Below are 26,425 nucleotides of genomic sequence, written 5' to 3' on the forward strand. Positions count from 1 at the left end.
TGGAGCTTCAGACACAGCTCAACTTGTGTGAGGAGCTGTGCAACGTGGAGAGCTGGAGACGCAGGATTCAAACAGAGAGCTCAGCACAGGCAACAGCGGTTCAGCTCCCTGTGCATTATCAGCCCGATTTCAAGCATGCTCTCTTCTCAGAAAGGAGCCCAAAAAGAGAGCCCCAAAAAAGAGCATCTTGAGGACTGGATGGGGCATACTTTGTTTCCAAATAGTATGAAACATTCTATTTTGAAGCAGAGGAGTGTTTGTCTTCTTAGGATAGATACAAGAAGGAAATCAATGTTTGATTCCTCTGAGCATCCCGCCTGAGAAACAATGACTTCAGAGCAGACTATATACCATTACTGTCATCACTGTAACCTAGTCTATAAATATCAATGCTGCATCCATATCACAGACTGTTAAGAGAATATTTCAGAGTATATTATTCTGTTAGTTGAGTGATCTAATTCTTCCAAGTACAATTCCATTTCGGGTTATAGTGTTGGTAACGTGCATTCCAGAAGCATAACTGATAAAACTGTTGCTATAGCCACAGCAAAGGAATTAAAAGTCATAAAATGATGATGAAACGTATTTTAAAAGAAATGCAGATGTGACGTTTTCAGCTTACAGAATTAAGATTTCTAAGTTCACACAATTCAGCTTAAAACTAAATCTGTCAACGATGCTGATGGTACTAAGGCACAAGGCCTTGTTACTTATATTCATTGCTAAGTTCAAGGCCAAGAGCTTCATGTAGTTTCTCCACAGTCTATAGTAGGTTGCATTAATATTTGAAAATTCAAATTCTTCACCTAAGCCTGAGCATATGCAAATACATACACGAAGACTGTCTTGCAGAAGAATAATGTTGACATATCACTCACCTCAAGAATAATCTTATACATCAAAACTACGATTTACAATACTTTTTTAATATATACATCTGCTTCCATGCAGGGAAGATTAAAAAAAAAAACACAAAAAGGTTGGGGGGTGAGGGTTTGTGTATTTTCACCCTTCATTTTATATATCATTATTACTTTTACTGAGAAGGCATCACAGATGCATCTTAAATCAGAAGAGTTGTTGAAAACCACTCTCTACAAACCTCTAAATTAGCATTCATATCACCTAGAGAATGATGACATATCAATTAAAAAAAAAAAAAACTTCCAGGAAAAATCTCAAACAACACAGCCAACCTAAAGTTGAAAATAATTCATAGTACTCTGCTTATTATAAGCAATTAGATAATTTTTAAATTGCAATATAGATCATTATTTGATGTCCTAATGTAAAAGTAACTAAATTCAATCTCACTAAGTAAAAACTATGACTACTCTATTTCTGAAAAGAGTAGCAGCGCATATTTGATAAGTATGGTCTAATTTTAAAAAATATTTAGAATCATTTGGCATCCCTCAGGCATACAGGAATAAAATTATCAACGCTGTTATAAACATTTGCTGGGCCACAAAAAAAAGTCTGGAGCTGTATTATGAAGCAGGCTAGCAAACTCAGAAAAATAAGAACTCACTTGGGCACTATTTCCTACAAAAAAGAAAGTGTTTAACAATCAGGAGAGGCTTGGCTATTCTTAGGGATCTGTGTACATAGACTAGAGTATTTATAACATACGTGTGTTTCCCTAAAAGGATAATAGGCTCATGGTATCTAATGTTGAACTAAGAATTTTGGTTGAAGGAAAGGAGTTAGTTTAAAAACAGTTTTCAGTAAATTCAGAATGTCAGAAAAAAAATTATTCCTGTTGACTTCTTTGAGAAACCAATGCAAACAAAACAAAACTGAAGTCAGTCTACATGAAAACTACACTTGAGTATAGCTTCAAGCTATTCCTTTCTTTTTCCTCCCTTTTTTGGTCTTTAAAATATTAATTTTCTTCCAAAGCTAGAAAACAACAATAATCACTGTGATAAACATGATTAGGGTGTACTTGTTTGTTTTTTTTTTAAGATAGCAGAGAACATTTCTAGCAATATAGTCAATGCTTTTAATATGCATAGCTTTTCCTAGAAAAATGAACCCAACGGTTTTCCTTCAGATTTAGATACTCAATTTTATAGGGAAAAGCAGAATTAAAAAAAAAAAAGAAGCAAGCCAGGAAGTACTCACCTCTTCACGTAATTTTATCAACTGCAACATGAATGCACAAAAAAAAAAAAAAAAAAAAGATAAAAAGGAAAGAAATGGCAGGAAAGAAAGATCAGTGGTGTGACAGGATACAGAATTAACATTGACAATTTATCTGTTTACATGTTTAGCATTTAAAAATCACAGACAAACACATTAAAAGAACCTAAACATAGACTACATGCAGAGTTTTTTGAACGAATAAAGATCACTTTCTCACACTGTCACATTAAACAAAGAGAATAGTGTGAAATTCTCTTTTAAAGTACATCTAAGACACCATCATGAAATAAAGGGGAACGACTTCATAGAAGTCTATATTATAAAGAAAGAAAACAAGTTTACTGTTCCTCTCTTCTAAGAATGTACCACTGAAGAGGTTTTGTATATACAAGTTTTCAGGATGTTTCTCTATTTTGAATCTTGACAACTGCTTTCAGATTTTTACCTCCAAATGAAAATGATTAATAGCTCATGCTTTTGTCCCAGTAAGTATTTTAAAACAACAAACTGGTATGTTAATATCATACTTGTACCCTTTCTAGTAACAGGATCACCTCTGGAAGTAAGATGATTTTAATTGGGAATAAAGCATGCCAGGAGAGATAATATTTAGGACATAAAGTATTTCACAATCCTTAGCAATACTGTGTATATCAGAGTTGATTCCCAAGGTTTCGTTTTGCTGAAGAGGCTACTGTAATCATAAGGTGTTTTAATTTTTGAAGTTTCTTCACTTATCAGTTTTCTTCATCTTGTAAACCAGGTCACTTCAAAGCAATGAACTCACTAACTTCATTTGTACCGTAATTTGTTTTCACCAAAGTCAAACTTCAAGCCACTCTTTACCCGTTAGTAAACTCTTTTGTGATAACATTTTGATTCTTCTCTGTAGAATACTTGTCTTAAATTTTACAGATAAAACGTTGTTTTACTCTTTAGAAACTAGAAAACGGATATAACCATATGTCTGGTTCCCTGGGTGTATGTGATAGTATTGTATTCTAACCCACAAATATTGGGGAGTTGAGGTGTCTTCCAGTTTCTACAATGAATAGAAAAGAAACCAATGTTGATGAGACTATAAACCATATTCTAGGTCTGAAACTTGCACCCTCAGCAATTCAGGTCTACAACTGATAATTTTTAAGCATCTAAATATCTGTAACATCTGTTATAACACTTGACATAAGCAGGCCAATAAATTAAACTATTGCTTTGGGAGAAACGTGCCAGGAACTGCTCACTATAAGTCTTTCTAAAAGTATCATGTTTACTATAGCCCAGTTCTCAAAGCTTAAAGCTATTTTTGTCTCCAATTCAAGGAGAACCATATGCATTCCAGCTTAGTCTTGTTATTCCATTTGTTATTTGAAAAGTATTTCAAGTACAAAAGAATGAGATTTCAAACCAGTGATGAATCTTAGAAAAAGGATACAGAATCTATTACATAAGGTCTCACACTGCATTTAGTGAAAAAGAAACTTTTTCTACCTTTCAAAAATACATATGAAGTTGTCATTGCTTGTAATTAACACAATCATTATCTCAGCAACCACTGAGTGTGTAAGTCAATCATCTCATCATTTCACGGGAAAAAAAGTTACAAGTCTTCCCGAGAAGAAGTAAAATTCTAAACTAAAATACATGGCCTATCATATATCGGAATCTTTCTCTTTGCTATCGGAACATCATGGGAGAAAAAGGGCAAACATTAATTCTCAGAAAAAGCTGATCTGGGATTGATCGCACAGCTATTTTTTCTCTTTTTTCTTTCTGGGGGCACCATTCTTCAGTTGACTATGATACTTAAAGGGCCAAAGTTTAAAACTACTCTTCAGCAATGGAGACCATTTGGGCATGCCACCCTGCCATAATCAATGAGTGTTTAAAAATGCTACCCATTTGTTTTTTCAATAGGTTCCAAACAAAAAACGTTCTATCTTGTTTGTGCTGCATGGCTGCATCCAAGCTTTACACCGGATTTGTAGCTAAGCTAGGTAATGGGAGGGGTTTTAATCTTTATCTTTTTTTTTTTTTTTTTTTAGTTAGTCTGAGGGTTTTCACACAAGTAAACAAAAGATGGCCTGTTTTTGAAAATTAACAATGCTTAGACTAGGCTGAAAGTAGTGATTTCGTATTTTTCGATTCGCATTTTATCGAGTTTCTATTTCCGTCACAGGCGACATGAAAGTGTGCCATGCCACCGTGTTGAGTTATGATAATCAACATCTTTTTTGAAACAAAGATTTCTGCACCCCCTCCCCCACCATGCAGAATTTGATACAAGAGGTAATCTGTTCCTTTGTGGGCTGAAAAAATCTGGTTTACGCTGGTTTGAACCAGTGGAATCTCTTGTGGTTAAGCCTTCTGCTGTGACTAAAATCAAAACTGCACTGCAGAGCATGTGAGGGTTCGTGCGCGCGCGCCTCTGTGTGTGAGGGGCATCACGTGACCACCAGAACTACCGAATTTTTTTTTTTAAAGCTGATAACGCGACTGCCGTCTCTGTCCGCATACAGATAACGAATAAATGCTGAACTCTATTAAACGCCCTTTACACATTATCGTGGGTCGAACACACAATTTTCTGAACTTATGATGACAGTCTATTTATTTTGCTATAAACCCTCAGCACGTAACGAACAGATTCGTGCCTGGTAATGATCTGCTCTGCCAGGGCTATATGAAATGATACCGGCCTTCTTTAGATCTTGGGGAATTAAATTGACCGACTTCACCCCCTGGTCTGTAGCTGAAGTTTGACACACTTTATGCACAGCAAGCCCAAATCGGAACTTAAGAGAACATCGCATTAAAAAATTAAGCAAATCATATCTGCTGAATATTGCTTTACCACAAAAATTTCCTCACGTTTAGACATACCCTACTCTTTATATATATATTTTTGAACCTTCTATCTGGGATTTACTCAAATTTCATTTACTCAGGTTTATTCACTGATCAATATAATTTTGCATATGGAAACTGAGACACTATTAGGTTTCAGAAGTAGAGCTTGGAACATTTGTCCCATTATCATACTCTACTGTGAAGGGGATTTAATTCTGTATGAATTTTTTTTTTTCCTTTCCTAAGAATCGTTTTCATGAAACTAAATCGAGTTAACAATTATTAAAGTTTCCACTCTAAATACAGCATCACTACATTTCAAGAACAAGCTCTTTGAAAATATTAAGATGCTGTCATATGCAATGGAAATTTTGATTTGTTAAAAGAACAAAATGATAATGCCCAAGACAACTAACAGTTCATGGAAAGACCCAACAATATTTGAACGTGCCAAATAGGTAATTTTGCCTCTTCTCTGTAAATCAAGGATGAGCTATACTTGATTGCATGAAATAGATGTAATAGAAATGAATTTATACAAAGCAATTAGTTTGGAATTAAATAAAAATGTGTACTGCATGGAGAACATTAAAAATGCATTTGAAAATTCTTAATTTTTGAAATTTTAACAATTCTAATGGCAAAATGTTTACATATACAAGAGTAAATTAATATACTGTATAGTTAATTGGAAGATCATAATTATGTGTATCAACGGCCAAGTTTTAGATGCCTAAAAAATGCATTATAAACTGGCAGACTGAGAAATAAGAACTAAGGTATTCATATTTGTCTAAATCTACAAAGAAGTCACTATAGGGAAGATGTGGATATTGCATTGAAAATAACTAAATAGCACTTAGTTCATTTGTCTATTTACAATCTTTGCTACTAATTATTTATCATTTTTTTCTGACCTATACTTTAAAAAAACTGAGATATAGCCCAACTTTAGTTAAACAAATATTGCCACCTTTGGTCTCATTTTTCACTTCTCAGTTCTCCCTGTATTGTTAAAAATTTACCATAAATATGACATGGCCAAGAAGTTCTGAAAAATCAATTTCTCAATAATTAGGCTGAAAATAAACATATCTGTGTGCAGAAAATATTTTCTTCTCTAATTTACTAGGTGAGCTTCTCTAATTTACTTGGCAAGGTGATCCTAGCCAGAAAAAGCTATCTTCTCAGCCACTGAGCTACAAAAATTAAAATGAAAAGCCAAATCTTTTCTTCCTTTAAAGAAAAAGTTTCTGTTTTGATTTCATAGTCTGAATGAATACTGTGGCAGAATAGTTATTCTCAAGTGGCCATTGCAAGTTAAGGATGTATTATATAGTTTTAGGGATTTTAATTCCTATATATTATGACAAAGAGCCCCAAAACAAAACATAAAGGCTTCATTATGATATGGAAATTGTGCTACTTTGTTAACAAAATATCCTAAAAGTTATATGTTGTCTCTTTGAACTTTCAGATCTGATTCAAATTTTAGCCTGAAAAGTTCACATAAGTAATAATCTAACAGTTCCACAGTCTCATGACTATAATTCATCACACTCTATTTATTGAAGTGACAGCTCCTTACAACTAAACTTCAGGCTCTCCAAGCACTTTCAGAATTTGTAAGCTTGATTTATACAAGTCCAGGGGAAATCTCTGAGTTATCACTTTAAAGTGACAGGAATATAATTTGAAAAATTCAGAAAATATGAACTCAATCTATTTTTGTGGAATATTTTTCTTTAGGCATTAAAAAAAAAAGTCCTCCTTATACGTTCGTAAGGCAAATGTTCTAGGCACATAAAATGTCCATTAAGAGAAGAGAACATGCTTTAAAAAAAAAAAAGATCCCTGTCATAGTACTACAGCATCCATTACAATAAAGGAGTTTGAGTTAGACAGAAACACCCTCTTCTCTTCTATTTCCTCTATATTAGGCAGCAGTTTCAAATGAGGTAAAGATCTATAGCTCTTTAAAGAACTGTCACAGAGATTCACTTTTTTTTTTTAACACATTCACTTTTTTTTTTTAAGACAGTGTTTTTTTTTTGCAGTAAAGATGGAAAATAAACTATGATTAATTCACTCAAGAGGAATGAGCACTCTAAATCGCACTTAAAATAGGAAAAACATTTTTTTTGCTCTCATCCTCACATTATTTAATCTATTATGAGTAAAACTCCTTTATCACATCATGCTTTTGTGTTTGATGTGCTCCTTATTTTTTTTTCCCTTAGCTATTCTCACATTTCAATCAGGGAAGCTGAAATCCCAAGTCAAATCTTAAACGTGTTTACATGTCTGAACTGAAGCTGATAACATCCAACTAGTGGAGGAGCTGAGATCTTTCCAAAAACAAACACAGGACTTCTCAGTGATTCTTCTTCCTTTCTGGGGGTGGGCAGATGGGGGCCTTTCCATCACATGAGCAACACCCCTGTTTACAATATTCACATTTAGTGGATAGTATTATAGTTTCAGCATATATAGATTGACACTCTATCTACAAGGGTAAACACTATTATGCAGTTTTTATGATGCATATCAATACATTATGTTCAGCAGCTCATTAAAATTTTGGTTTACCCAATGAATGATTTATGTTCATTTTTATTTAGAGTAGAGGCTTCTTCTAGACTTGCCAAAGTAACGTTAATAAACACGTTCAGGTCTTGCTTCTGAAGTTCCCTATCATTTATTTTCTTTAAAAGTGTCAAAGAGAATCAGTCACTCGGGCTGTTTGAGACATTTTTTTAAATTCATCTCTACTCTGAGGTTCTTGAAACATTTTTTAAAGTCATATATATTATCTACATGAATTAATGAAATCGGCAGTATTAATTCAAAGAAAGAAGTGGGACACTAATTAGACTCATGACACTACTGTGTGATCCAATGAGAGCTGACAGCCAAGTTGCAAGGCCTCTTGAAGAAGAAACCGTGTCTTATTTTTTTGCCTATCCGGATCTTAAACTGTGAAAAGACTTTTCCCATTACTACTCCTACAACTATTATCATCATCATTATCATTACCTGACAAGGGCAGCACCTCTATGTGAGTATCCAATTTCCACACTGGGGCTTCCAATTTGCATTTTGGTGAATGTATTTTTAAGAAGGTACACAATAGGAGCCTGAGCTGCCCAGTCGAATTTTGAAAGCTTACTTTCATTTGTTTTGCTGCGAGTGTTGATTTAATTATGCTGCATTATTATCAAAGCTGCATTATGTACTTTTTTATTCCTTTTACATGTGTTGGAGGTGAGGACCTTGGCTTTGTCCACAAACAGTGTGTTTCAAGTTATTCCTTAAGTACTAAATAATAAAGAAAAGAGAAGAAAAGATTTTTTTAAAAGATAGCAGACAGTGATCACAAGGTAAAGGGTTAAATGTAAGATCTCCAAGAAACATTTTGAAGTTGATTAAGACTCCAGCTTTGCATTAAACAGTATCGCTTCCACATGAGTTGTTGCTAATACTGTTACAGAGCAGCTTGAGAGCCCAGTGTGCCAGTGACCTCCTTCACCCTCCAGCCACCCACCGGGCCTTCCTGATTAGCATTCTACCTGGTTCTCTGAGGAATTCCCATCATCCCCTAGGAGCTCATTCCGTACTTCGTCACTGTAGGCGATCCGTGACCTTTTCTATAAAACAAAACAGAAAGGGAGAGAGCAAGATGAACGTTAGAAAGTAAAGGCTTCCAAGCATTATTGGTATCAAGACTGATCATCTCAAACCTCGAGAGCCCCCTAATGGAAACCTATTTGCTCAAATCTGCAAACCAAAGTTGAGCAAAGTTCTTGAACTTGAGGAGTTTAATGTAAATTATAACTTTTTTCAAATGCCAGTAATGGATGAAAACTCTGCGTTGTGTGAGTACTCTTAATATTGACAAACGGATCAGAACTGATATGTTATTCCATGCAGTCATTCAGATCAGCCCACGAAGCTGAAAGAAATACAGCTATTTTGCTGTATATCTGCCACACTCACCAGATGCAGTTAAACAAGAGTATATAGGGTCTTTAATACTGTGGCAGGAAATGGACTCTACAATATAGATCTTTTAAAATCTCTAATTCTAGGATAATATTATATCTCCAGCTATATACTGGGATGCCTGGAAAATAGCATATCCCCATTTCCTTCATTATTGTGATGTTACTAAGCAGAAAGAGATGGAATGTAAAAGCCCATCCTGTTTCCAGACTCTAATTTAAATGTCTCCTAGTCCTCTATAAAAATGACCTAAGGAAATGTAGTGGGAGTGTGTGTGTGTAAGTGTATCTGGTAAAACAACTTAAATTTCCCAGTCCCAGTAAACAAAGGCAAGTAGACTATGAGTCAACTTTTCACAATTCCCGTAAATAAAGACAAGTAGGCTATGAATCGATTTTTCACACACTGAAATTTTGTTTTACAAGAAATCTACCTTTACCAGTAAAGTCAGAGGGACATGTCTGCAAGCAATTCATGAATTATCTAAACGTGCACACGTTTGGAAAAGCTAAAAAGCTCTGGAAATTAGTGGTGAAGCTAGAGTGCCATCCTCAGATCCTACTTCAGCATCACTGTTCCAGACCCAAATATGGATGTACAGGCTACTTTACTGCCTTTTCTGCATCTGAGCTAACTGAGCAAAATCAGCCAATTAAAAAATGGCAGCTGGGAAATAAGAATCTTTTCCCATTTGGGGTCTACAGTTTAGGACTTAAAATTTCTTACCTGTTCAACTGTGATATGAAAAATTATTGTAGTTTAAAAGGACTATCCATAATCCGTGAGAAGAAGTCAACAAGATTTTTAATTAGATTTTTAAACCAGTGAATGAGTAGCAGAGCTTTGCCACATAGAGATCATAGTATTTTAAACATAAAATCCTACTATATTGTAACTTAAAAAGAACTTATGACAAGGAAAACTAATAGATTTTAAATCATTTTAAAGTTTGCCTTTTTCACTTGGGGCTCCCTATCTGAACCCCAAAACACAGAAAATTATTTGTGACTATTCTCAATTCTCCCAAAGATGGGACATGAGAGAGAATTTAGTTCATTACATAGAATAGAAGTCTCAGGGCATAAAGGCTTAACTCTCTGGCAGAATCCTGTTTAAAAGGGCTGAATGGGGTGTAAATAAAAATAAATAAACCTAGACATCCCTTTATTCTTTAAGGAAAACAAAAATCAGTCTTGTGGAATTCTAAAGGTAGCTTTGGTTAAATTGAGACTAGAACCATGTGGTCCTAACTATAGCTCAGTAGTCATTCTACTGCACAAAATTTCCTCACTTTATTACCCTCTGAATACACGCACACAGGAAATAAAAATATATAAAAGTTGCAAAATGTTACAAAGGAGATGGTGGTATCCCCTCCTATTCTAGGTCTCTGCCCCAAGCCCCACTTCCTTGCTATAAATGTGTGTATCATACCTTGGCAAATGTATTAAGTTTGTAAGTAGATAAACGTATTAAGTCTGTAAGTAGATAAATGTTGCAGAAAGGACAAAACAGGAGAGGTAGGTCATTAGCCTGAGGTCAGTAATGACATCTATATCAGCTGTCTTAACTATTCAGGAGTGACCCAACTCATTCCTTTTTGAATATGGCAGGCTTCTCACTGCCACAAACAGCAGATATTAGGTTGGTGTCTCTTATTGTATTTACTGAAGCTACTATTAGCTATTTCTACTGACTCTGTAAAGTATTGAAAAATGCTAAATTACAAGGACAGTACACTATGTGGCCTTAGCACATTTCATTCAAGCCAAACCTTTCTTTTGCCCATTTGGGGCTCCTTGCTACAATAGTTTCAAACTATCTAGTAAAAGTATTTTATAGCATTAAAGGAAATGAGAACCTTTTAACAGGCTGTGGTATCAGAGCTGCCTTTTTAATTATTTATTTCATCACTATGGGGGACTAAAACATTCCACACTATGCAAGAATATCATATGGAGATTGTTTTTGTTTTTCCCTTTTTTACCAAAATACCAACAAATTGGCATAGATTGTTCAATTACACTATATTCTTATTTTGATTTTCTGTACTTCAAAAGAAGAAAATTACAAACATGGATGCCTAAATAACTAATCTTGTTTTGGTTAGAATCCATTGCTTTTAAAAACCAGCAATTAAGAGTGTACAGGCTCAGCAACAGAGGAGCACTTAAGATTTATCCATAGTTGAAGGGTGGGCCCTGTAAATGTCACTCTTTTCCACTGGGATAGTAAAAACTGATCATTGGGATGACTCTCTGGATGTAATTAAACACATGATATGCTGAGTTTATAAAATTTTCTCTGATAGGACTGACTTCTGTTACAGAATGAAAAGACAACTTATTTCAAATATCAGAAATAGTTCCTCATGAAAATGACACAGCTGATGCTGAAAACTGAATTCTTTACACTTAAGTATCACTTTGAACAAAACGTTTTTAAATTCACACTTTGCTTTATTAAGAATTATTTTTAAATTCCTGCCATTGGTCTTTTCTCCTAATTTTTTGTGGTTTGAAATTTTAAGTAAACTGAATTTAATAAACTGTAATTTAGCCTGCAGGATTATCACTAAAATAACTGAACACCCAAAAAGGTTTGTCTGAATGAGAAACTCCTTATTTTATGAAATTTTCCTCCAAAATATCAATAAATTGTTTTTCCTTTTATGGAACTTTTCTGTTAGTATTTTACATTACTAAGTACTATGCCATACTTTAAATTGGAAGATTCAAAGTTAATGAAACTGAAACACCTACTGTATCTTGATCAACTAACTAAAATATTTTTTATTATCAACTGTATAAAATCTGTACTTTAGCCAAATGCAAGCATGAGAATTTGAGCTGGAAATGTCACACATTCAGCTACAGTTTGAAGGAACCCAATTCATAATGCATTTTATAAATAGTTAATGACTTCTATACATAAGCTAACCAGGCAAATCAAGAAATTGTCAACATTTTTAGTCTTAGTTGTCAGTTACTACTGTCTACTGGTGCTTTATATGTGGCTTCAGGAGAAGACAGAAGCTCTCTGCAGTTTGTAATCTATTGCAATTTCAGGTCTGTACCGGAAGGGTGGAAAAGCTTCAGCTGACAATATGTGCCACACACACACACACACACTCACATACACAGAGTGTTAAATACAAGGGCATTCCTCACTTTTAGTTGTGTGTTTGTATAAAGTTTATTCCTTCTAACTTATATATTTGGGTAGACAGAGAAATCTACAGACCATATATGAACCCTAAAAAATATGAAAAATCAACAACTGATTGCTATCCCTAAGACATTAGATGCACAAAATGTCAACGGGTTATTTTAAACTGATTACAAAAGTGAGTCTGTGGTTAAGAACGCAAGAAAGCAAAAACTGCCAAGCAGTTTTTTTTACTTGATGAACACGACGTTTGCATACTGATTGGCTGATTTTCTTAAAGCCAAGTTCAAACAGATACACTTGCTCAGTTCTCTCTGGAAATTTGGCTTGAAACAATCTATCTACTTGACCTTAACATTTCCCAACTGAACTGAATGTGTTCCTGGACAGGCACTGCTAAACTAGAAACAAAATGAATTAACTTAGCTTAAACTAATTAAGAACTGTGATCTGTGGTACCGCCTCCTGGATGAATCTACACTAGAAACAGGGTATACGGAACCAGAATGAGGATTTCTAGCACTCACCACTAGCATAAGCATAACAATGAAGTTGGTTTATTACTAGAGCGTATATGAGAATTTAATTTCCATGGCGTGCACATGGCAAAGCAATTGCTTAAATTGCCTCACCTGGGAATTTAATACAATGTTATCATCAGACCAGCCACATTGTAAATAGATTTATAATGCTTTCCATGTGCTGCACTCTGTTGCATATGAATTAAGTAATGATCTGGTATTACAATAAAATCAGCTAGTTCCCACACCTGGCAGACAGGATATTTCACTAAATTAATACCCAAACAGCTACATCACAAGGCATGGGAGAGGAAACAATCTCTAAGGCATTGGACGTGAGTCTAACGTGGGAGGTAAACACTCCATGGTTATGTAAAATGTTACTGTGTTGAATGGGCCGCTCAAGACAATCTGTTTCTAACATCTGTATTACGGAATTAAGACTTTCTCAGTTCCATTCAATTTTGGCCTGATTTTCTTCATTCAGTACTTTAATTACTAATCAGCAATCCACAATGTTCACAAACACTAAGAAAGCCCTTTATTCTAATCTATGTGCTGCAGACAGCCAAATAATTGATACAAAGTGTACTATGGTTTTGGTAAGTAATGAAAGAACAGCTTGTCCTACTTCCTAATCAAATTGGTCTACAGAAGAAATGGTTAATAGATTTCTCCATAGGTCTAAAACAAATTACCCAGTCTGGCCAGACTTTTCCATTGCTTCTACCATGTCTTTCGGTTTCCCTATATTTAATAATGCCCCAGGTTACCAGGTGATACACCTATTAAAAACTGTTATGCTTTCATAGCCAAAGAATTTAACTGCTCTAAAGAATTTAACTGCTCCTGTTATAATTAACACTTTGGGATAGCTATAGAATACCATGAAATTATATTTATTAGTTAGTCATATAATCGCTGGCACTCATTTCTTACCTAATTTTATCTGGTTCTAATTAAATAACATCATACTTCCATAATGCCCAGATGGCATTTTCTAAAATGCATCTATCTCTGGCACAAGGCATTGCATTTCCAACCTCCCTTCTATTTCTCCACTGGCAATTTCAGCCTTTCATCCTCACTCCACTCAGGACTTAAAAAGGCTCATCAATCCAGGGCAGGAAACTTACATTTTGGAGGAAAAAAATAGAAAGAAATCTGTGAAATTCTGTTTATTACACCGCTCTCCATGCTGTACTAATTTTTAGCAAAAAAACAATTTAAGATTAAAATGTATCATACTGGGGATTCCCTCGTCCAGTGGTTAGAACTCTGTGCTTTGACTGACGAGTGTACAGGTTCAACCCCTGATCAAGGGGACTAAGATCCCACAAACTACACAGTGTGGCCAAAAATAAAAAATAAATGAAAATAAATTATAGTAATAATGCTCTTAAAAATATCATACTAAATAATACAGATAAAGGTAAAGTCAACTGTTAGGCAAATGTTTCATCCTTGGAAAACTCTTAAGAGGACAAAGCACAGGGCACTGAATGAAAAGAACAGAAATGATATCTCAGTATGTGATCTTGGTCAAATGAAGTTTTCTGAGTATCAGTTTCCTCAATCTCTAAAAAACTGGTAACAATACTTATTTCCCGGGACTTTTGTGAGGATTTAAATATTATAAACAAATGGAAACCTACCATAATACCTTGAATGTGATAACATTACAAAGGATATTTAACTAAATATTTGTTCATAATATTGGAAAGGATGCAATAAAACCAGTACACATACATGACTGAGGGTCTAAATTAGTGCATTCTTCCTTAAAAATGATTTGCCAATATATACCAAAATTTGCTTTAAAAAGTCATATTATTTAATCCAGTAATTATAATTCCACTACATTATTTTGCCCAACTATCTATTTTATGGTGCCACAATTTTTGGACAACTTCCAGTAATAAAAACTTTATTGCATTTCTTTAATGTTATCAGAGAAACTAACTTCCAATCTGTCTCTTCTAAGTAATCACTCCACTAAACATGGCTTGCTCTTGCTCAAGGGACTGTTTAGAGTTAAAGGTCAAGCCCATTTGCTGGAAAGTGCACACGCCACATGTCACCAATACTGTAGTGTTAACAAAGGGAAGGCACACTTTCTATCTATCATAAACTCATGGCCAGTGGACCAGATGCAAGCCACCAGAGAGGAAATACTAACACACTCTGCTTCCAGCAGTTGGAATAGCAGGTTACTGTGTGAACACTGAGATAACTCATTGTTCTTGAGTATGTAATAAGAGAAAAAAAAATTCCAAGATAAAAAATGTCTTCCTATTATAATCATCCTCATTTACTATTTTTGCTTGTACTTTCAAAACATTTTACATATTTGACATTGATATTTGTGTTCTGACTGTAAATAAGATAAATCATATCATATTTTCTCTTATTTTTTTAAATTTAGCTTTGTTATCATATGTGAGTATTTATTTGCATATGATGAAGTTATATCCATATATATACACTTATAGACTCACACAAACCCATATGCAATCCATATGGAATGACTCTATTTATGTTTCACAGTTCTAGAAGAGACTTTTATTTACACTAGGAACTCTGACCATATTGCTGCTACATCATTTAATGATCTGCAAAACACAGAGCCCAGAAATCATGGAACTGCACTTCTTCATTTCCTCCTCCAGCATTTCTAAACTTACGTCTGAAATTTAAGTTTAACACTAGTGTTTCAAAATGCAACTTGAGTGAGTTAGAATCATGGCCCCACTTGCTTGCATATGCTTATAGTTTACAACTTTGACACTGCTATTGAACAGTGTGTCTGTGTCTTATATCATGTTAGTCTGTCAATCAATAATTAAGTTACTTCATTCAGAAAATCCGCTCATATAGAATGCCCAGATGTTGTTGTCAACATCTGGAATAGTGTAAGTATGCAGTAGAGGAAGTTTAGTTCCTTAAAGTCTTTCTGAATATAAAATAACTACACAGACTATACTTGAAATACTCATATAAATATCCTATATATTCCCACTGGAAAATGATACTCTGATAAATGAATGCTAGTAACAGGTGCTTTTATTTGCAGTTTTAAAAGAACTACTGAAATAAAATATGAAGATGTACATAATTAATTTGAATCTAGGCTTCCTATGTAATCTACCAGGTGGCACAATGATAAAGAATCCATCTGCCAATGCAGGAGATGCAGGTCTGATCCTTGTGTCAAGAAGATCCCCTGGAAGAGGAAATGGCAACCCACTTTTTTTATGCCTGGAACCCACTTTTATTTATGCCTGGAAAATACCATGCACGAGGAACCTGGTGGGCTGCAGTTCACGGGATCGCAAAGAGTCAGACACGATTGGGCAACTGAGCGTGCGCGCGCATACACATAATCTGCCCAGCATTAGTAAACAAAAGTGATCCATTCGTTGCAGATCCATCCACAGTCATTATTTCAAGTGATCCAGACACGCAGGAACAAATGATCTTGAGCATTCTGTGTAACTGACACTGAGGTTACCACATAAATGACTGTGTGTGATAGTTGACCAGTGACACGGGGCATCAACTAGACCAGCCTGCAAACGTAGAGATGAGGGGTTTAAGCCAGAAGAACTGTACAAAAAAGATCTTCATGACCCAGATAATCACGATGGTGTGATCACCAACCTAGACCAGACACTCTGGAATGTGAACTCAAGGGGGCCTTAGAAAGCATCACTATGAATAAAGCTAGTGGAGGTGATGGAATTCCAGTGGAGCTATTTTAAATCCTGAAAGATGATGCTGTAAAAATGCTGCACCCAATATGCCAGCAAATCTGGAAAACTCAGCAATGGCCACAGGACTGGGAAAGGTCAGTTTTCATTCCAATCCCAATGAAAGGCAATGCCAAAGAATGCTCAAACTACTGCACAATTGCACTCATCTCACACGCTGGAAAAGTAGTGCTCAAAATTCTCCAAGCCAGGCTTCAACAAAACATGAACCATGAATTTCCAGATGTTCAAGCTGGTTTTTAGAAAAGGCAGAGGAACCAGAGACCAAATTGCCAACATCCTCTGGATCATCGAAAAAGCAACAGAGTTCCAGAAAAATATCTACTTCTGCTTTATTGACTATGCCAAAGCCTTTGACTGTGAGGATCACAACAAACTGTGGAAAGTCCTTAAAGAGATGGGAATACCAGACCACCTGACCTGTCTCTTGAGAAATCTGTATGCAGGTCAGGAAGCAGCAGTTAGAACTGAACATGAAACAACAGACTGGTTCCAAATTGGGAAAGCAGTACATCAAAGCTGTATACTGTCACCCTGCTTATTTAATTTTTATATGCAGAGTACATTGTGAGAAATGCTGAGCTGGATGAAGCACAAGCTGGAAACAATATTGCCAAGGGAAATCTCAATAATCTCAGATATGCAGATGACACCACCCTTATGGCAGAAAAGAAAGAAGAACTAAAGAGCCTCTTGACAAAAGTGAAAAAGTTGGCTTAAAACTCAACATTCAGAAAACTAAGGTCATGGCATCTCATCCCATCACTTCATGGCAAATAGATGGAGAAACAGTGGGAACAGTGACAGACTTTATTTTTGGGGGCTCCAAAATCACTGCAGATGGTGACTGCAGCCATGAAATTAAAAGATGCTTGCTCCTTGTAAGAAAAGTTATAACTAATCTAGACAGCATATTAAAAAGCAGAGACATTACTTTGCCAACAAATGTCCGTCTAGTCAAAGCTATGGTTTTTCCAGTAGTCATGTATGGATGTGAGAGCTGGCCTATAAAGAAAGCTGAGCGCTGAAGAATTGAACTGTGCTTTTGAACTGTGGTGTTGGAGAAGACTCTTGAAAGTCCCTTGAACTTCAAGGAGATCCAACCAGTCCATTCTGAAGGAGATCAGCCCTGGATATTCATTGGAAGGAGTGATGCTGAAGCTGAAACTCTAGTACTTGGGCCACCTGATGTGAAGAACTGACTCATTTGAAAAGACTGTAGTGCTGGGAAAGATTGAAGGCAGGAGGAGAAGGGGACGACAGAGGATGAGATAGTTGGATAGCATCACTGACCAACGGACATGAGTTTGAGTAAACTCTGGGAGTTGGCGATGGACAGGGAGGCTTGGTGTGCTGCAATCCATGGGGTTGCAAAGAGTCAGACACCACTGAGTGACTGAACTGACTGACTGACTGAAGCCAGATGAGTGATCTACTCAAGGCCACAAATCTGTGACAAAACAGGCAGAACAATGACAGAATTCATTTCCCACTGCCCACCCTCCTTTCACTTTACCAGATCACCAAGATAGGCTGTGGGCATCTTATCACCCATTCCCTAGCACAACGTTGGCTGTTCCATTCACCTAGTTCTATGAATGTATCATCAACTACAAAGTTGATTAGTCTGCAGATTTTGTTTCTTGTCACGCTCCTCCAAAACAAACAGACAAGCAAATCTTTACTTGTACTTTGTTGTCAACATCTGGAATATTGACATCAATAAATTCAAAAGTCCAAGGGTGACACATGCCTAATGCACACCGTTTTATTTGATAGAATACAGTGTTTGATCTCAGACAGTGAGTCACAACCATACCTATGAGTGTAACTTAGATATGTTTCAGGATTAATCTTCAAAGGCTACACCATAAAACAGCAGTAATCTACCCACATGGCAGGAGAGGAGCCACACCAGTTATTAAGATGTGTTAAGAATCCTCTGATGACACCACCCTAATGGCAGAAAGTGAAGAGGAACTAATGAGCCTCTTGATGATGGTGAAAGAGGAGAGTAAAAAAGCTAGCTTAAGAACTCAACATCCAAAAAACTAAGATTATGGCATCTGGTCCCATCACTTCATGGCAAATAGATGCGGAAACAGTGGCAGATTTTCTCTTCTTGGGTTCCAAAATCACTGCAGATGGTGACTGCAGCCATGAAATCAAAAGATGCTTGCTCTTTGGAAGAAAAGCTATGACAAACCTAGACAGTGTATTCAAAAGCAGAGACATCATTTTGCCAACAAAGGTCCACCTGGTCAAAGCTATGGGTTTTCTGGTAGTCATGTATGGATGTGAGAGTTGGACCATAAAGAAGCCTGAGCACTGAAGAAATGATGCTTTCAAATTGTGGTGCTGGAGAAGACTGTTGAAAGTCCCTTGGACTGCAAGGAGATAAAACCAATCAATCTTAAAGGAAATCAGTCCTAAATATTCATTGGAAGGACTGATGCTGAAGCTGAAACTCCAATCCTTTGACCACCTGATGTGAAGAATCTACCAAAGAATCCACCATGTTTCAGTGACTTTATAGTGCTCATGATTCAAAGGTGTACGATGTTATCTTTTAATGCTTTATAAATACAGCCAATATAACTGTGATACTTAGGCAATAAAACTCTTCTAGCCCAAATTCTCCGTGGAAATATTTTGAAGATTACTTCTATACCAAGGTGACCCAAACGTATAAAATAGGATTAAGTAAATATAAATATTCATATTTGATTCATAAACATGTCATGAATCTAAAAGATTCTCCATTTTCAGTCAAATAGTCATTCTGCATACTGAGGGGCTTTACTTTATCAAATGATATTCTTTCTCCTCTATCTTCAACGTGTCACTCTTTACTGGTTTTTCTCTATTCTTGTAATTTTAAGAATGCAAACATTTTTAAGTGTATCCCAACTTTAAATTTTTTTTTAAGGTAAGAGTTTGTTATTCTGCCTTTTTAAAACATGTTATTTCTTTATTTTAATTGGAGGCTAATTACTTTACAATATTGTGGTGGTTTTTGCCATACATTGACATGAATCAGACATGTGTCCCACCATCCTGAACCCCCTCTTCCCTCCCTCCCCCACATCCCTCTGAGATATCCCAGAGCACCAGCTTTGGGTGCCCTGCTTCAAGCAGTGAATTTGCACTGGTCATGTATTTCACATACAGTAATATACATCCAACTTTAAATATTTTAAAATGTCATTTCATCCTGCACTACTCTTCCCCAGCTAATGCCTAACTGCTCTTCATCCTGCCTTTCCTGGCTAAGCTTTTTGAAAGAGTATTCTCTACAAACACTAACTATAGTTATTCATGGTGCAGCCCCTTACTAACTTCCAACAAACTGATGTTTTCCTGTCACACCGCAGGAGTCCCTGTGAACATCAGTCACTTCCTAGTGGACAAAACCATTTTAAAATAACTCTTTTGGCATAGTTACTGGAGAAGGCAATGACAACCCACTCCAGTACTCTTGCCTGGAAACTCCCATGGACGGAGGAGCCTGGTAGGCTGCAGTCCATGGGGTCACGAAGAGTCAGACACGACTGAGCGACTTCACTTTCACTTTTCACTTTCATGCATTGGAGAAGGAAATGGCAACCCACTCCAGTGTTCTTGCCTGGAGAATCCCAGGGACGGGGGAGCCTGGTGGGCTGGCGTCTATGGAGTTGCACAGAGTCAGACACGACTGAGCGACTTCACTTTCACTTTTCACTTTCATGCATTGGAAAAGGAAATGGCAACCCACTCCAGTGTTCTTGCCTGGAGAATCCCAGGGACGGGGGAGCCTGGTGGGCTGCCGTCTATGGGGTCGCACAGAGTCAGACACGACTGAAGCGACTTAGCAGCAGCAGCATAGTTACAGATTTCTAGAAAAGTTGCAAAGATAGTGCAGAGAGTTCCCATATAACCTAAACCTAGTCTCCTTACTATTACATAACATCTTCCATTAGTGTGGCACATTTGTCCCAATGAACAAATCATCTGTTCATTATTATTCATTATTACAAACTGAGGTCTATACTTTTATCAATTTCCTTAGTTGCTAATGTTCTTTTTCTGTTCCAGGACACCATCTAATATCCTGTATTATGTTTAGATGTCATGTCTCCTTAGGCTCCTCTTGGCTATGACAATTTCTTGGGCTTTCCTAGTTTTTGATGGCCTTGACATTTTTGAAGAGTACTGGTGCTTCACAGAATGTCCCTCAAATGGGATTACTCTGAGGTTTTTCTCATGACCAGACTGCGGCTTTAAGTTTCAGGGTGGAAGACCACAGAGGCAAAATGCTCTTTTCATGAACGTCATATCAAGAGTACAGATTATCGACGTGACATCACTGATGATGTTCATCTTGATGAACGTAAGGAAGTGTTACATTTCTCCACTGTAAAGCTACTCTCCTACCCCTTCTCGTACTGTATGCACTCTGCACAGTCTACATTTGAGGAGTGGGGAGCTATGTTCCACCTCCTTGAGGAAGGAGTATCTACATAAGTTATCTGGCATCCTCCTGCATGAGATCTGTCTATCTAATCATTAGTTGATATCAGTATTCATGGATATTTATTTTATACTTTGGCTTATGAGCCAATACTACACTTCACTTACTTTGTTGCACAAATGAGTGAGTACCATAAGTCACTTTGTTACCAACTTTGCCTCCAATGGCCACTTTCCAGTCCTTTTTTCATTATTGCTCTGGATATTATCTGACACGGTTGCCCACTTTGCCATTAACAGTTACACCACCATGCTCCCTTGAAATTCCTCCTGCCCTGGTCTCTCCTTCTCAGCCTCCTTCCTCATAACTACTCTCTCAGTCTGCCCTGGGTTTCCAGCCTTAGCCCTATTCTCACTCATCTGTTCGATCTCATCTATATCCATTGTTCTAATCACAAACTAGAGGCTGGCAAAGACATGTTTTCTGCATAAATTTAATTTCTACTTGGTGCCATAGATAATCAAAAGCCATCTCAGACTTAACACAGACAAAGCAGGGCATATACTTTCTCCTATATACTTCTCTTCCTCCTGTTTTCCCTAATTTGGTGTATGGTGTTACCATGTACATTGTCAATCCAGATAAAAATCCTAAAAAATTTCGTACTCTCTCCATTACTCTCCAAATCCAATCACCAGGCTCTTTGAATTAAACTCTTATTTTTCAGAATATCCACATTTCCAAGATGTCTGTTACCTTATGCACTGGTCACAATTCTTTCCCTGAAACTGTTGTTACCAAATATTTCACCATTCTCTTTATATATGAATTATATTTGACAGATACTTGTATGGAAAGACTGACAGGGTTTTGGGCAGAGGTAAGCCAACAGGTACAAATTCTCAGTGCCTCATCTTGGGGAGTAAAAGAGACCTTTTCAACCCAACCCTATCTATAGCATAGTATCAAAGCTATAGAAGAATCATTGTCTAAAGATACAACTTATTTCAGAGTAGACATGTTAAAACAGAAAGCTAATTCATTCAACAAAAGCCAATAACTATGGGAAAACGCTAAGCATTAGAACTCTCTCCAACTTTATAAGTCAAGATCACATTTCTCTTTCATTTCAAATTCAGGCACATCTCACATTGGTTATTGTATTGTTCTCCTAAGTTAGGTATTCTCATTTGTCATTATATAGAAGCTAAAAGACCACCCTTTCAAATGAGATGATGTGCACATATATTTCTCCTTTGTTTGTCTGATTTGTGGACCTGAGGAATATGGATTATTTCTGCTATCTGCATGAAGAAGCTCTGCTACAAGCCTGGCATTCAGTATGCTTTTATCTCTGAGACCCCAAATTGTACCATTAGACAACAGAGGACACTTATCTAGATTGAACTGTCATACAAATAGATTTTCTGTCAGCCATACAACTTGTATTGGGGAACATGCCAACAAAAACAAAATCCAGCAATTTAAAACAACAAACCTATCCTCTACTGATACAAACAAATCGCTGTATTTCAAATGAATAAGAATTACTATAGATCACATATCCTGTGTATGGGTGCTACACATAAAAATGTTCTTAGAACTAATTCTATCTAGTTTCTGGAGGTGGTTTAACATAAGGCAAGCATGAAGTACACTTAATACTAGTAAACATACAAGAAAAAAATACTAACAGACAGGAATTACAAGTTATCAGAGGAGAACAGGGTTTTCTAACAAAATTCGAAGCCAAAATTCATTGGCTACATGAAAAAGTTGACATTGTGTTGCACTTTTGAGTTTATTCTCTGCTCTGTAATCCTCTGGGGAATGTAGGTGATGCCTCTGCCCACAAAACAGTCAATCTGAGTAGTAAAACCATCATTCTCCCTGAGCCTAAATTGATTCTGGCTCTGTGTCTTCAACATTCATAAAGAATAATTGAAAACTAGAGAACTGACCTCATCACTGTTACACTCAATCTCTTCCAGATCTCAGACTATTTGGGAAAATATTCAGAGTTGATCTATTCTAAATTGGTTAATCTCAGACATCAAAGATGATAAACTACATCAGTAAAAGTAAAGTAATAAAATTTCCACAACCTAAAAATGGCATCAGTTTGCCCATCACTACAGAAATAATTTAATCCCCCCCCCTTAATATTTTTGAGTTGAATCTCATTTCCTTTTCTATAAGCTGCACCTTCATTCTGGAACTTCTGTTGGAGTTACTCTCTCAGTGAAATTCTGGCTTAGACTTGTGGGGTCAGACACTGTTGTGAAGCAAGTAAGTGAACATGCAAATTCAACTCTGTGAATCCACACCGAGCTGACGGAGAGAACGAACAAACTTACAGGTCAAACACTTCAACTGAACCCGCGTCATTTTACTAAGTAGAAATCTAATTAGCTCAACTACTAAATACAAATATTTATATCTGCAAATGAGTTTTCTTCAACTGAAATTATGTAACAGGAACTTCGCACTTTACAAAATTTTGTAACATGTTACACAAACAAAGCTGTAACTTTTTATGTTGTATCAACAGGTACTTATGGCAAGACTTCAGATTTTATACAAAGACAATCTGAAAAAACAACAGAATCCAGATACAAGACATGAAAAGGACTTCAAGAATGGTAGCTAAAAGAGAAAACTGGTTAAAAGCAAGGTAAAATATAATGTTCCAAGTTGCCTCCACATTTTGGTAAATGACAGAACTATCTGAGAAAAATCATTTTTACTTTGAAGACAGTTATAATATTACATTAATTTAAAAACATGAACAGATGTAGTCAACTTACTTTCAAACAGTTCAGAAAAAACTAGACATATGTAGAGTGGATAAGATCAATAGAGAAAGCATACAAAAATGATAAAGTGATTGACACAAAATATTAATAGGCAAATCTAGGTAAGGGATATATGTGTGTTCTTTGTGTTATTCTTTAAACTTTTCCGAAAGTTTGACATTAGTTTCAAATAAAAAGCTTAAAGTGATTAAAAAGTATGAAAAGATTAGTGGGCTAAGGACACAGAGCTAGTTTTCTACAACTAGCTAATATCTGAGATTATCTAAATGTCCAGAATAAATCCTTGATCAGAGGATGATAGTTCACGTTAAACAAAAGCATGAGATCATTACTCAAATTTAGACAATTTAAACTGTTAATTTTTATTATATACAATGGTGTTCTCTTTAAGCTTTTTTCCACAATGACACAGAATTACTTTTGCTAGTTTTAAATTAGCAACATAATCTTCTTTTATAGTTCAGCTATGAGAATGGACTTTAAACCATCCCTAGTCAGAGAAACTCAAAGTTATCAGCTCAAAATAATGGAATATTATCTACCATTTAAAACAATTCTCTTTTTCCCTTCATTTTATTCTGAATAAATTTTTGAGAACACTATTTTTAAATTAGATTGCTTAACAGATAGTAATCAATGATTTATTATTATTATTTTACAAAAATGTCTAGAGGAATCTAATATAAATCTCACTGGGGTTTTTGCACTAACTAAAGATCTTTTAACGTGCTCTTAAGTCATGCTCTAATGTTCCTGAAGAGAACACACTCTCACATAGTTAGACACATGCCCACTAAACTTTGACTTGATTTGGCAACCAAGATATTGCTGATCTGTCTAATTTTGACTGTGATAGCTATGGACAGGGACAGGATGTAATTCCACCTCTGGAAAGAACACAGCCAATTCTGGCACTCTATAAATATGCAATAATGATAGGACCTTAGGGCTAAAAGGGACCTTGAGAGATCCTCTAGTGCCAGGCTCCCTGATGTCATCGCACACTGAATGTATCTGATAAAGACCTGGAGAAGGAGGTTTCTTAACCTTCACAAAGGAGATTTACCAACAGTCAAGGATTACTGTCAGAAAGTAGCTCCCTAAATTAAACTTAAACCTATGGTACTACTCTTACACATAGTGTAGAGCCCCAAAACAGGGGCAGACCACATTTGGCATAACAGTTGTTCACAGACTAGAAGACACAACTTCACAACTTTCTGTCCAGAGAAAATGATCCCAGGACCTTTTTTCATCTGTCTAGTTTTTCAATCCTTTCATCATCTGAGGGGCTCACCAGAGAATTTTTTCCTGAATTATCTTTAGGCATGGTGCTGGAGAACTTTGAGAGTCTCTTGGACAGCAAGGAGATCAAACCAACGAATCTTAAAGGAAATCAACCCTAAACATTCATTGGAAGGACTTAAGCTGAAGTTCCAATACTCTGGCCAAATTATGCAGAGAGTCAACTAATTGGAAAAGAGTGTGATGCTGGGAAAAATTGAGGGCAGGAGAAGCAGATAACAGAGGATGAAATGGTTGAATGGCCTCACCGACTCAATGGACATGAGTTTGAGCAAATTCTGGGAGATAGTGAAGGACAAGGAAGCCTGGTGTGCTGCAGTCCATGGGGTTGCAAAGAGTCGGACATGACTGAGCAGTTGAACAATGGTAACCTCAACAATGCTCAGAGATGGTCATTAGTAGATTCTCCCAGATTCTACCATGAACCAAAATGTACCCAATCTTACGACCTATAAAGCTGAGGAGGCCCCTCTTTTTACTGTTCTTTCTTACTTCTGCTCTGAATACATTTAACATTAAATTATATATATATACACACAATTTTTAAAATTTATTTTTAATTGGAGGATAATTGCTTTATAATATCGTGTTGGTGTCTGCCATACATCAACATGAGTCATCCATAGGTATACATATGTCCCCTCCCTCTTGAACTTCCCTCCTACCTCCCACCCCATCCCACCTCACTAGGCCATCACAGAGCACCAGTTTGAGTTCCCTGCATCATACACCAAATTCCCACTGGCTATCTATTTTACTATGTATGGTAGTATATATGATTCCATGATGCTCTCTCAGTTCATCCCACCCTCTCTTTCCCCAACTGTGCCCACAAGTCTGTTCTCTATATCTGTGTTTCTACTGCTGCCCTGCAAACAGTTTCATCAGTACCATCTTTCTAGATTCCATATACATGTGTTAATATACGATATTTGCTTTTCTCTTTCTGACTTACTTCACTCTGTGCATACACTAATTTTTATTTGAGTTTTAGGACTAATTACTGTTACTCTTTTAAATTTGTTTTCTTGTCCTTTGAAGAAACAATATGATAAATTAGAAAGCCCTCCAATTTGGGCATCAGATGAACCTAAATTTGAATCCCAGGTTTGTCCTTTTCTGGTTATGATTAACTAGCAAGTTTTTGAGCCCCTGTGAAGCAGCCAAGGTAAAGTTTACAAAATAACTAGTATAGCGCTAAACATATACTGGGAATTAAAGAACAATAATTGCTCTGATCATAATAATAAATACTATTGAGAAAATATAATAATTATTGAGAATGCCAGCAAGTCTATTCTTTTGGCATATAAAACTCTGGGTTTTTCTACCTCAGCTCTTTATTCTATGATGGTCCCACACACGTATGCCCAACATAGCCACTTCAGTTCT

The 26,425-nt window shown here is 36.2% G+C and overlaps 1 protein-coding gene across 7 annotated transcripts in view; it reads right to left on the reverse strand.

The window, feature by feature from the left end:
- VTI1A (vesicle transport through interaction with t-SNAREs 1A) overlaps positions 1 to 26,425 on the reverse strand; it is a 382,417-nt gene that overhangs the window by 293,909 nt on the left and 62,083 nt on the right. For 5 of the 7 annotated variants that reach the window (XM_027528861.1, XM_027528862.1, XM_027528866.1 and 2 more), the window contains exons 4-5: positions 8,571 to 8,648; positions 2,131 to 2,151 (exon numbers count right to left, since the gene is read on the reverse strand). In XM_027528861.1, the coding sequence (XP_027384662.1) occupies positions 2,131 to 2,151; positions 8,571 to 8,648 (99 nt within the window). The remainder of the gene's footprint in view (positions 1 to 2,130; positions 2,152 to 8,570; positions 8,649 to 26,425) is intronic. The other 2 variants (XM_027528863.1, XM_027528867.1) reach the window with 1 other exon arrangement.

The sequence above is a fragment of the Bos indicus x Bos taurus genome, chromosome 26, assembly GCF_003369695.1.
Source record: "Bos indicus x Bos taurus breed Angus x Brahman F1 hybrid chromosome 26, Bos_hybrid_MaternalHap_v2.0, whole genome shotgun sequence".
In the NCBI taxonomy this organism is placed as follows: domain Eukaryota; kingdom Metazoa; phylum Chordata; class Mammalia; order Artiodactyla; family Bovidae; genus Bos; species Bos indicus x Bos taurus.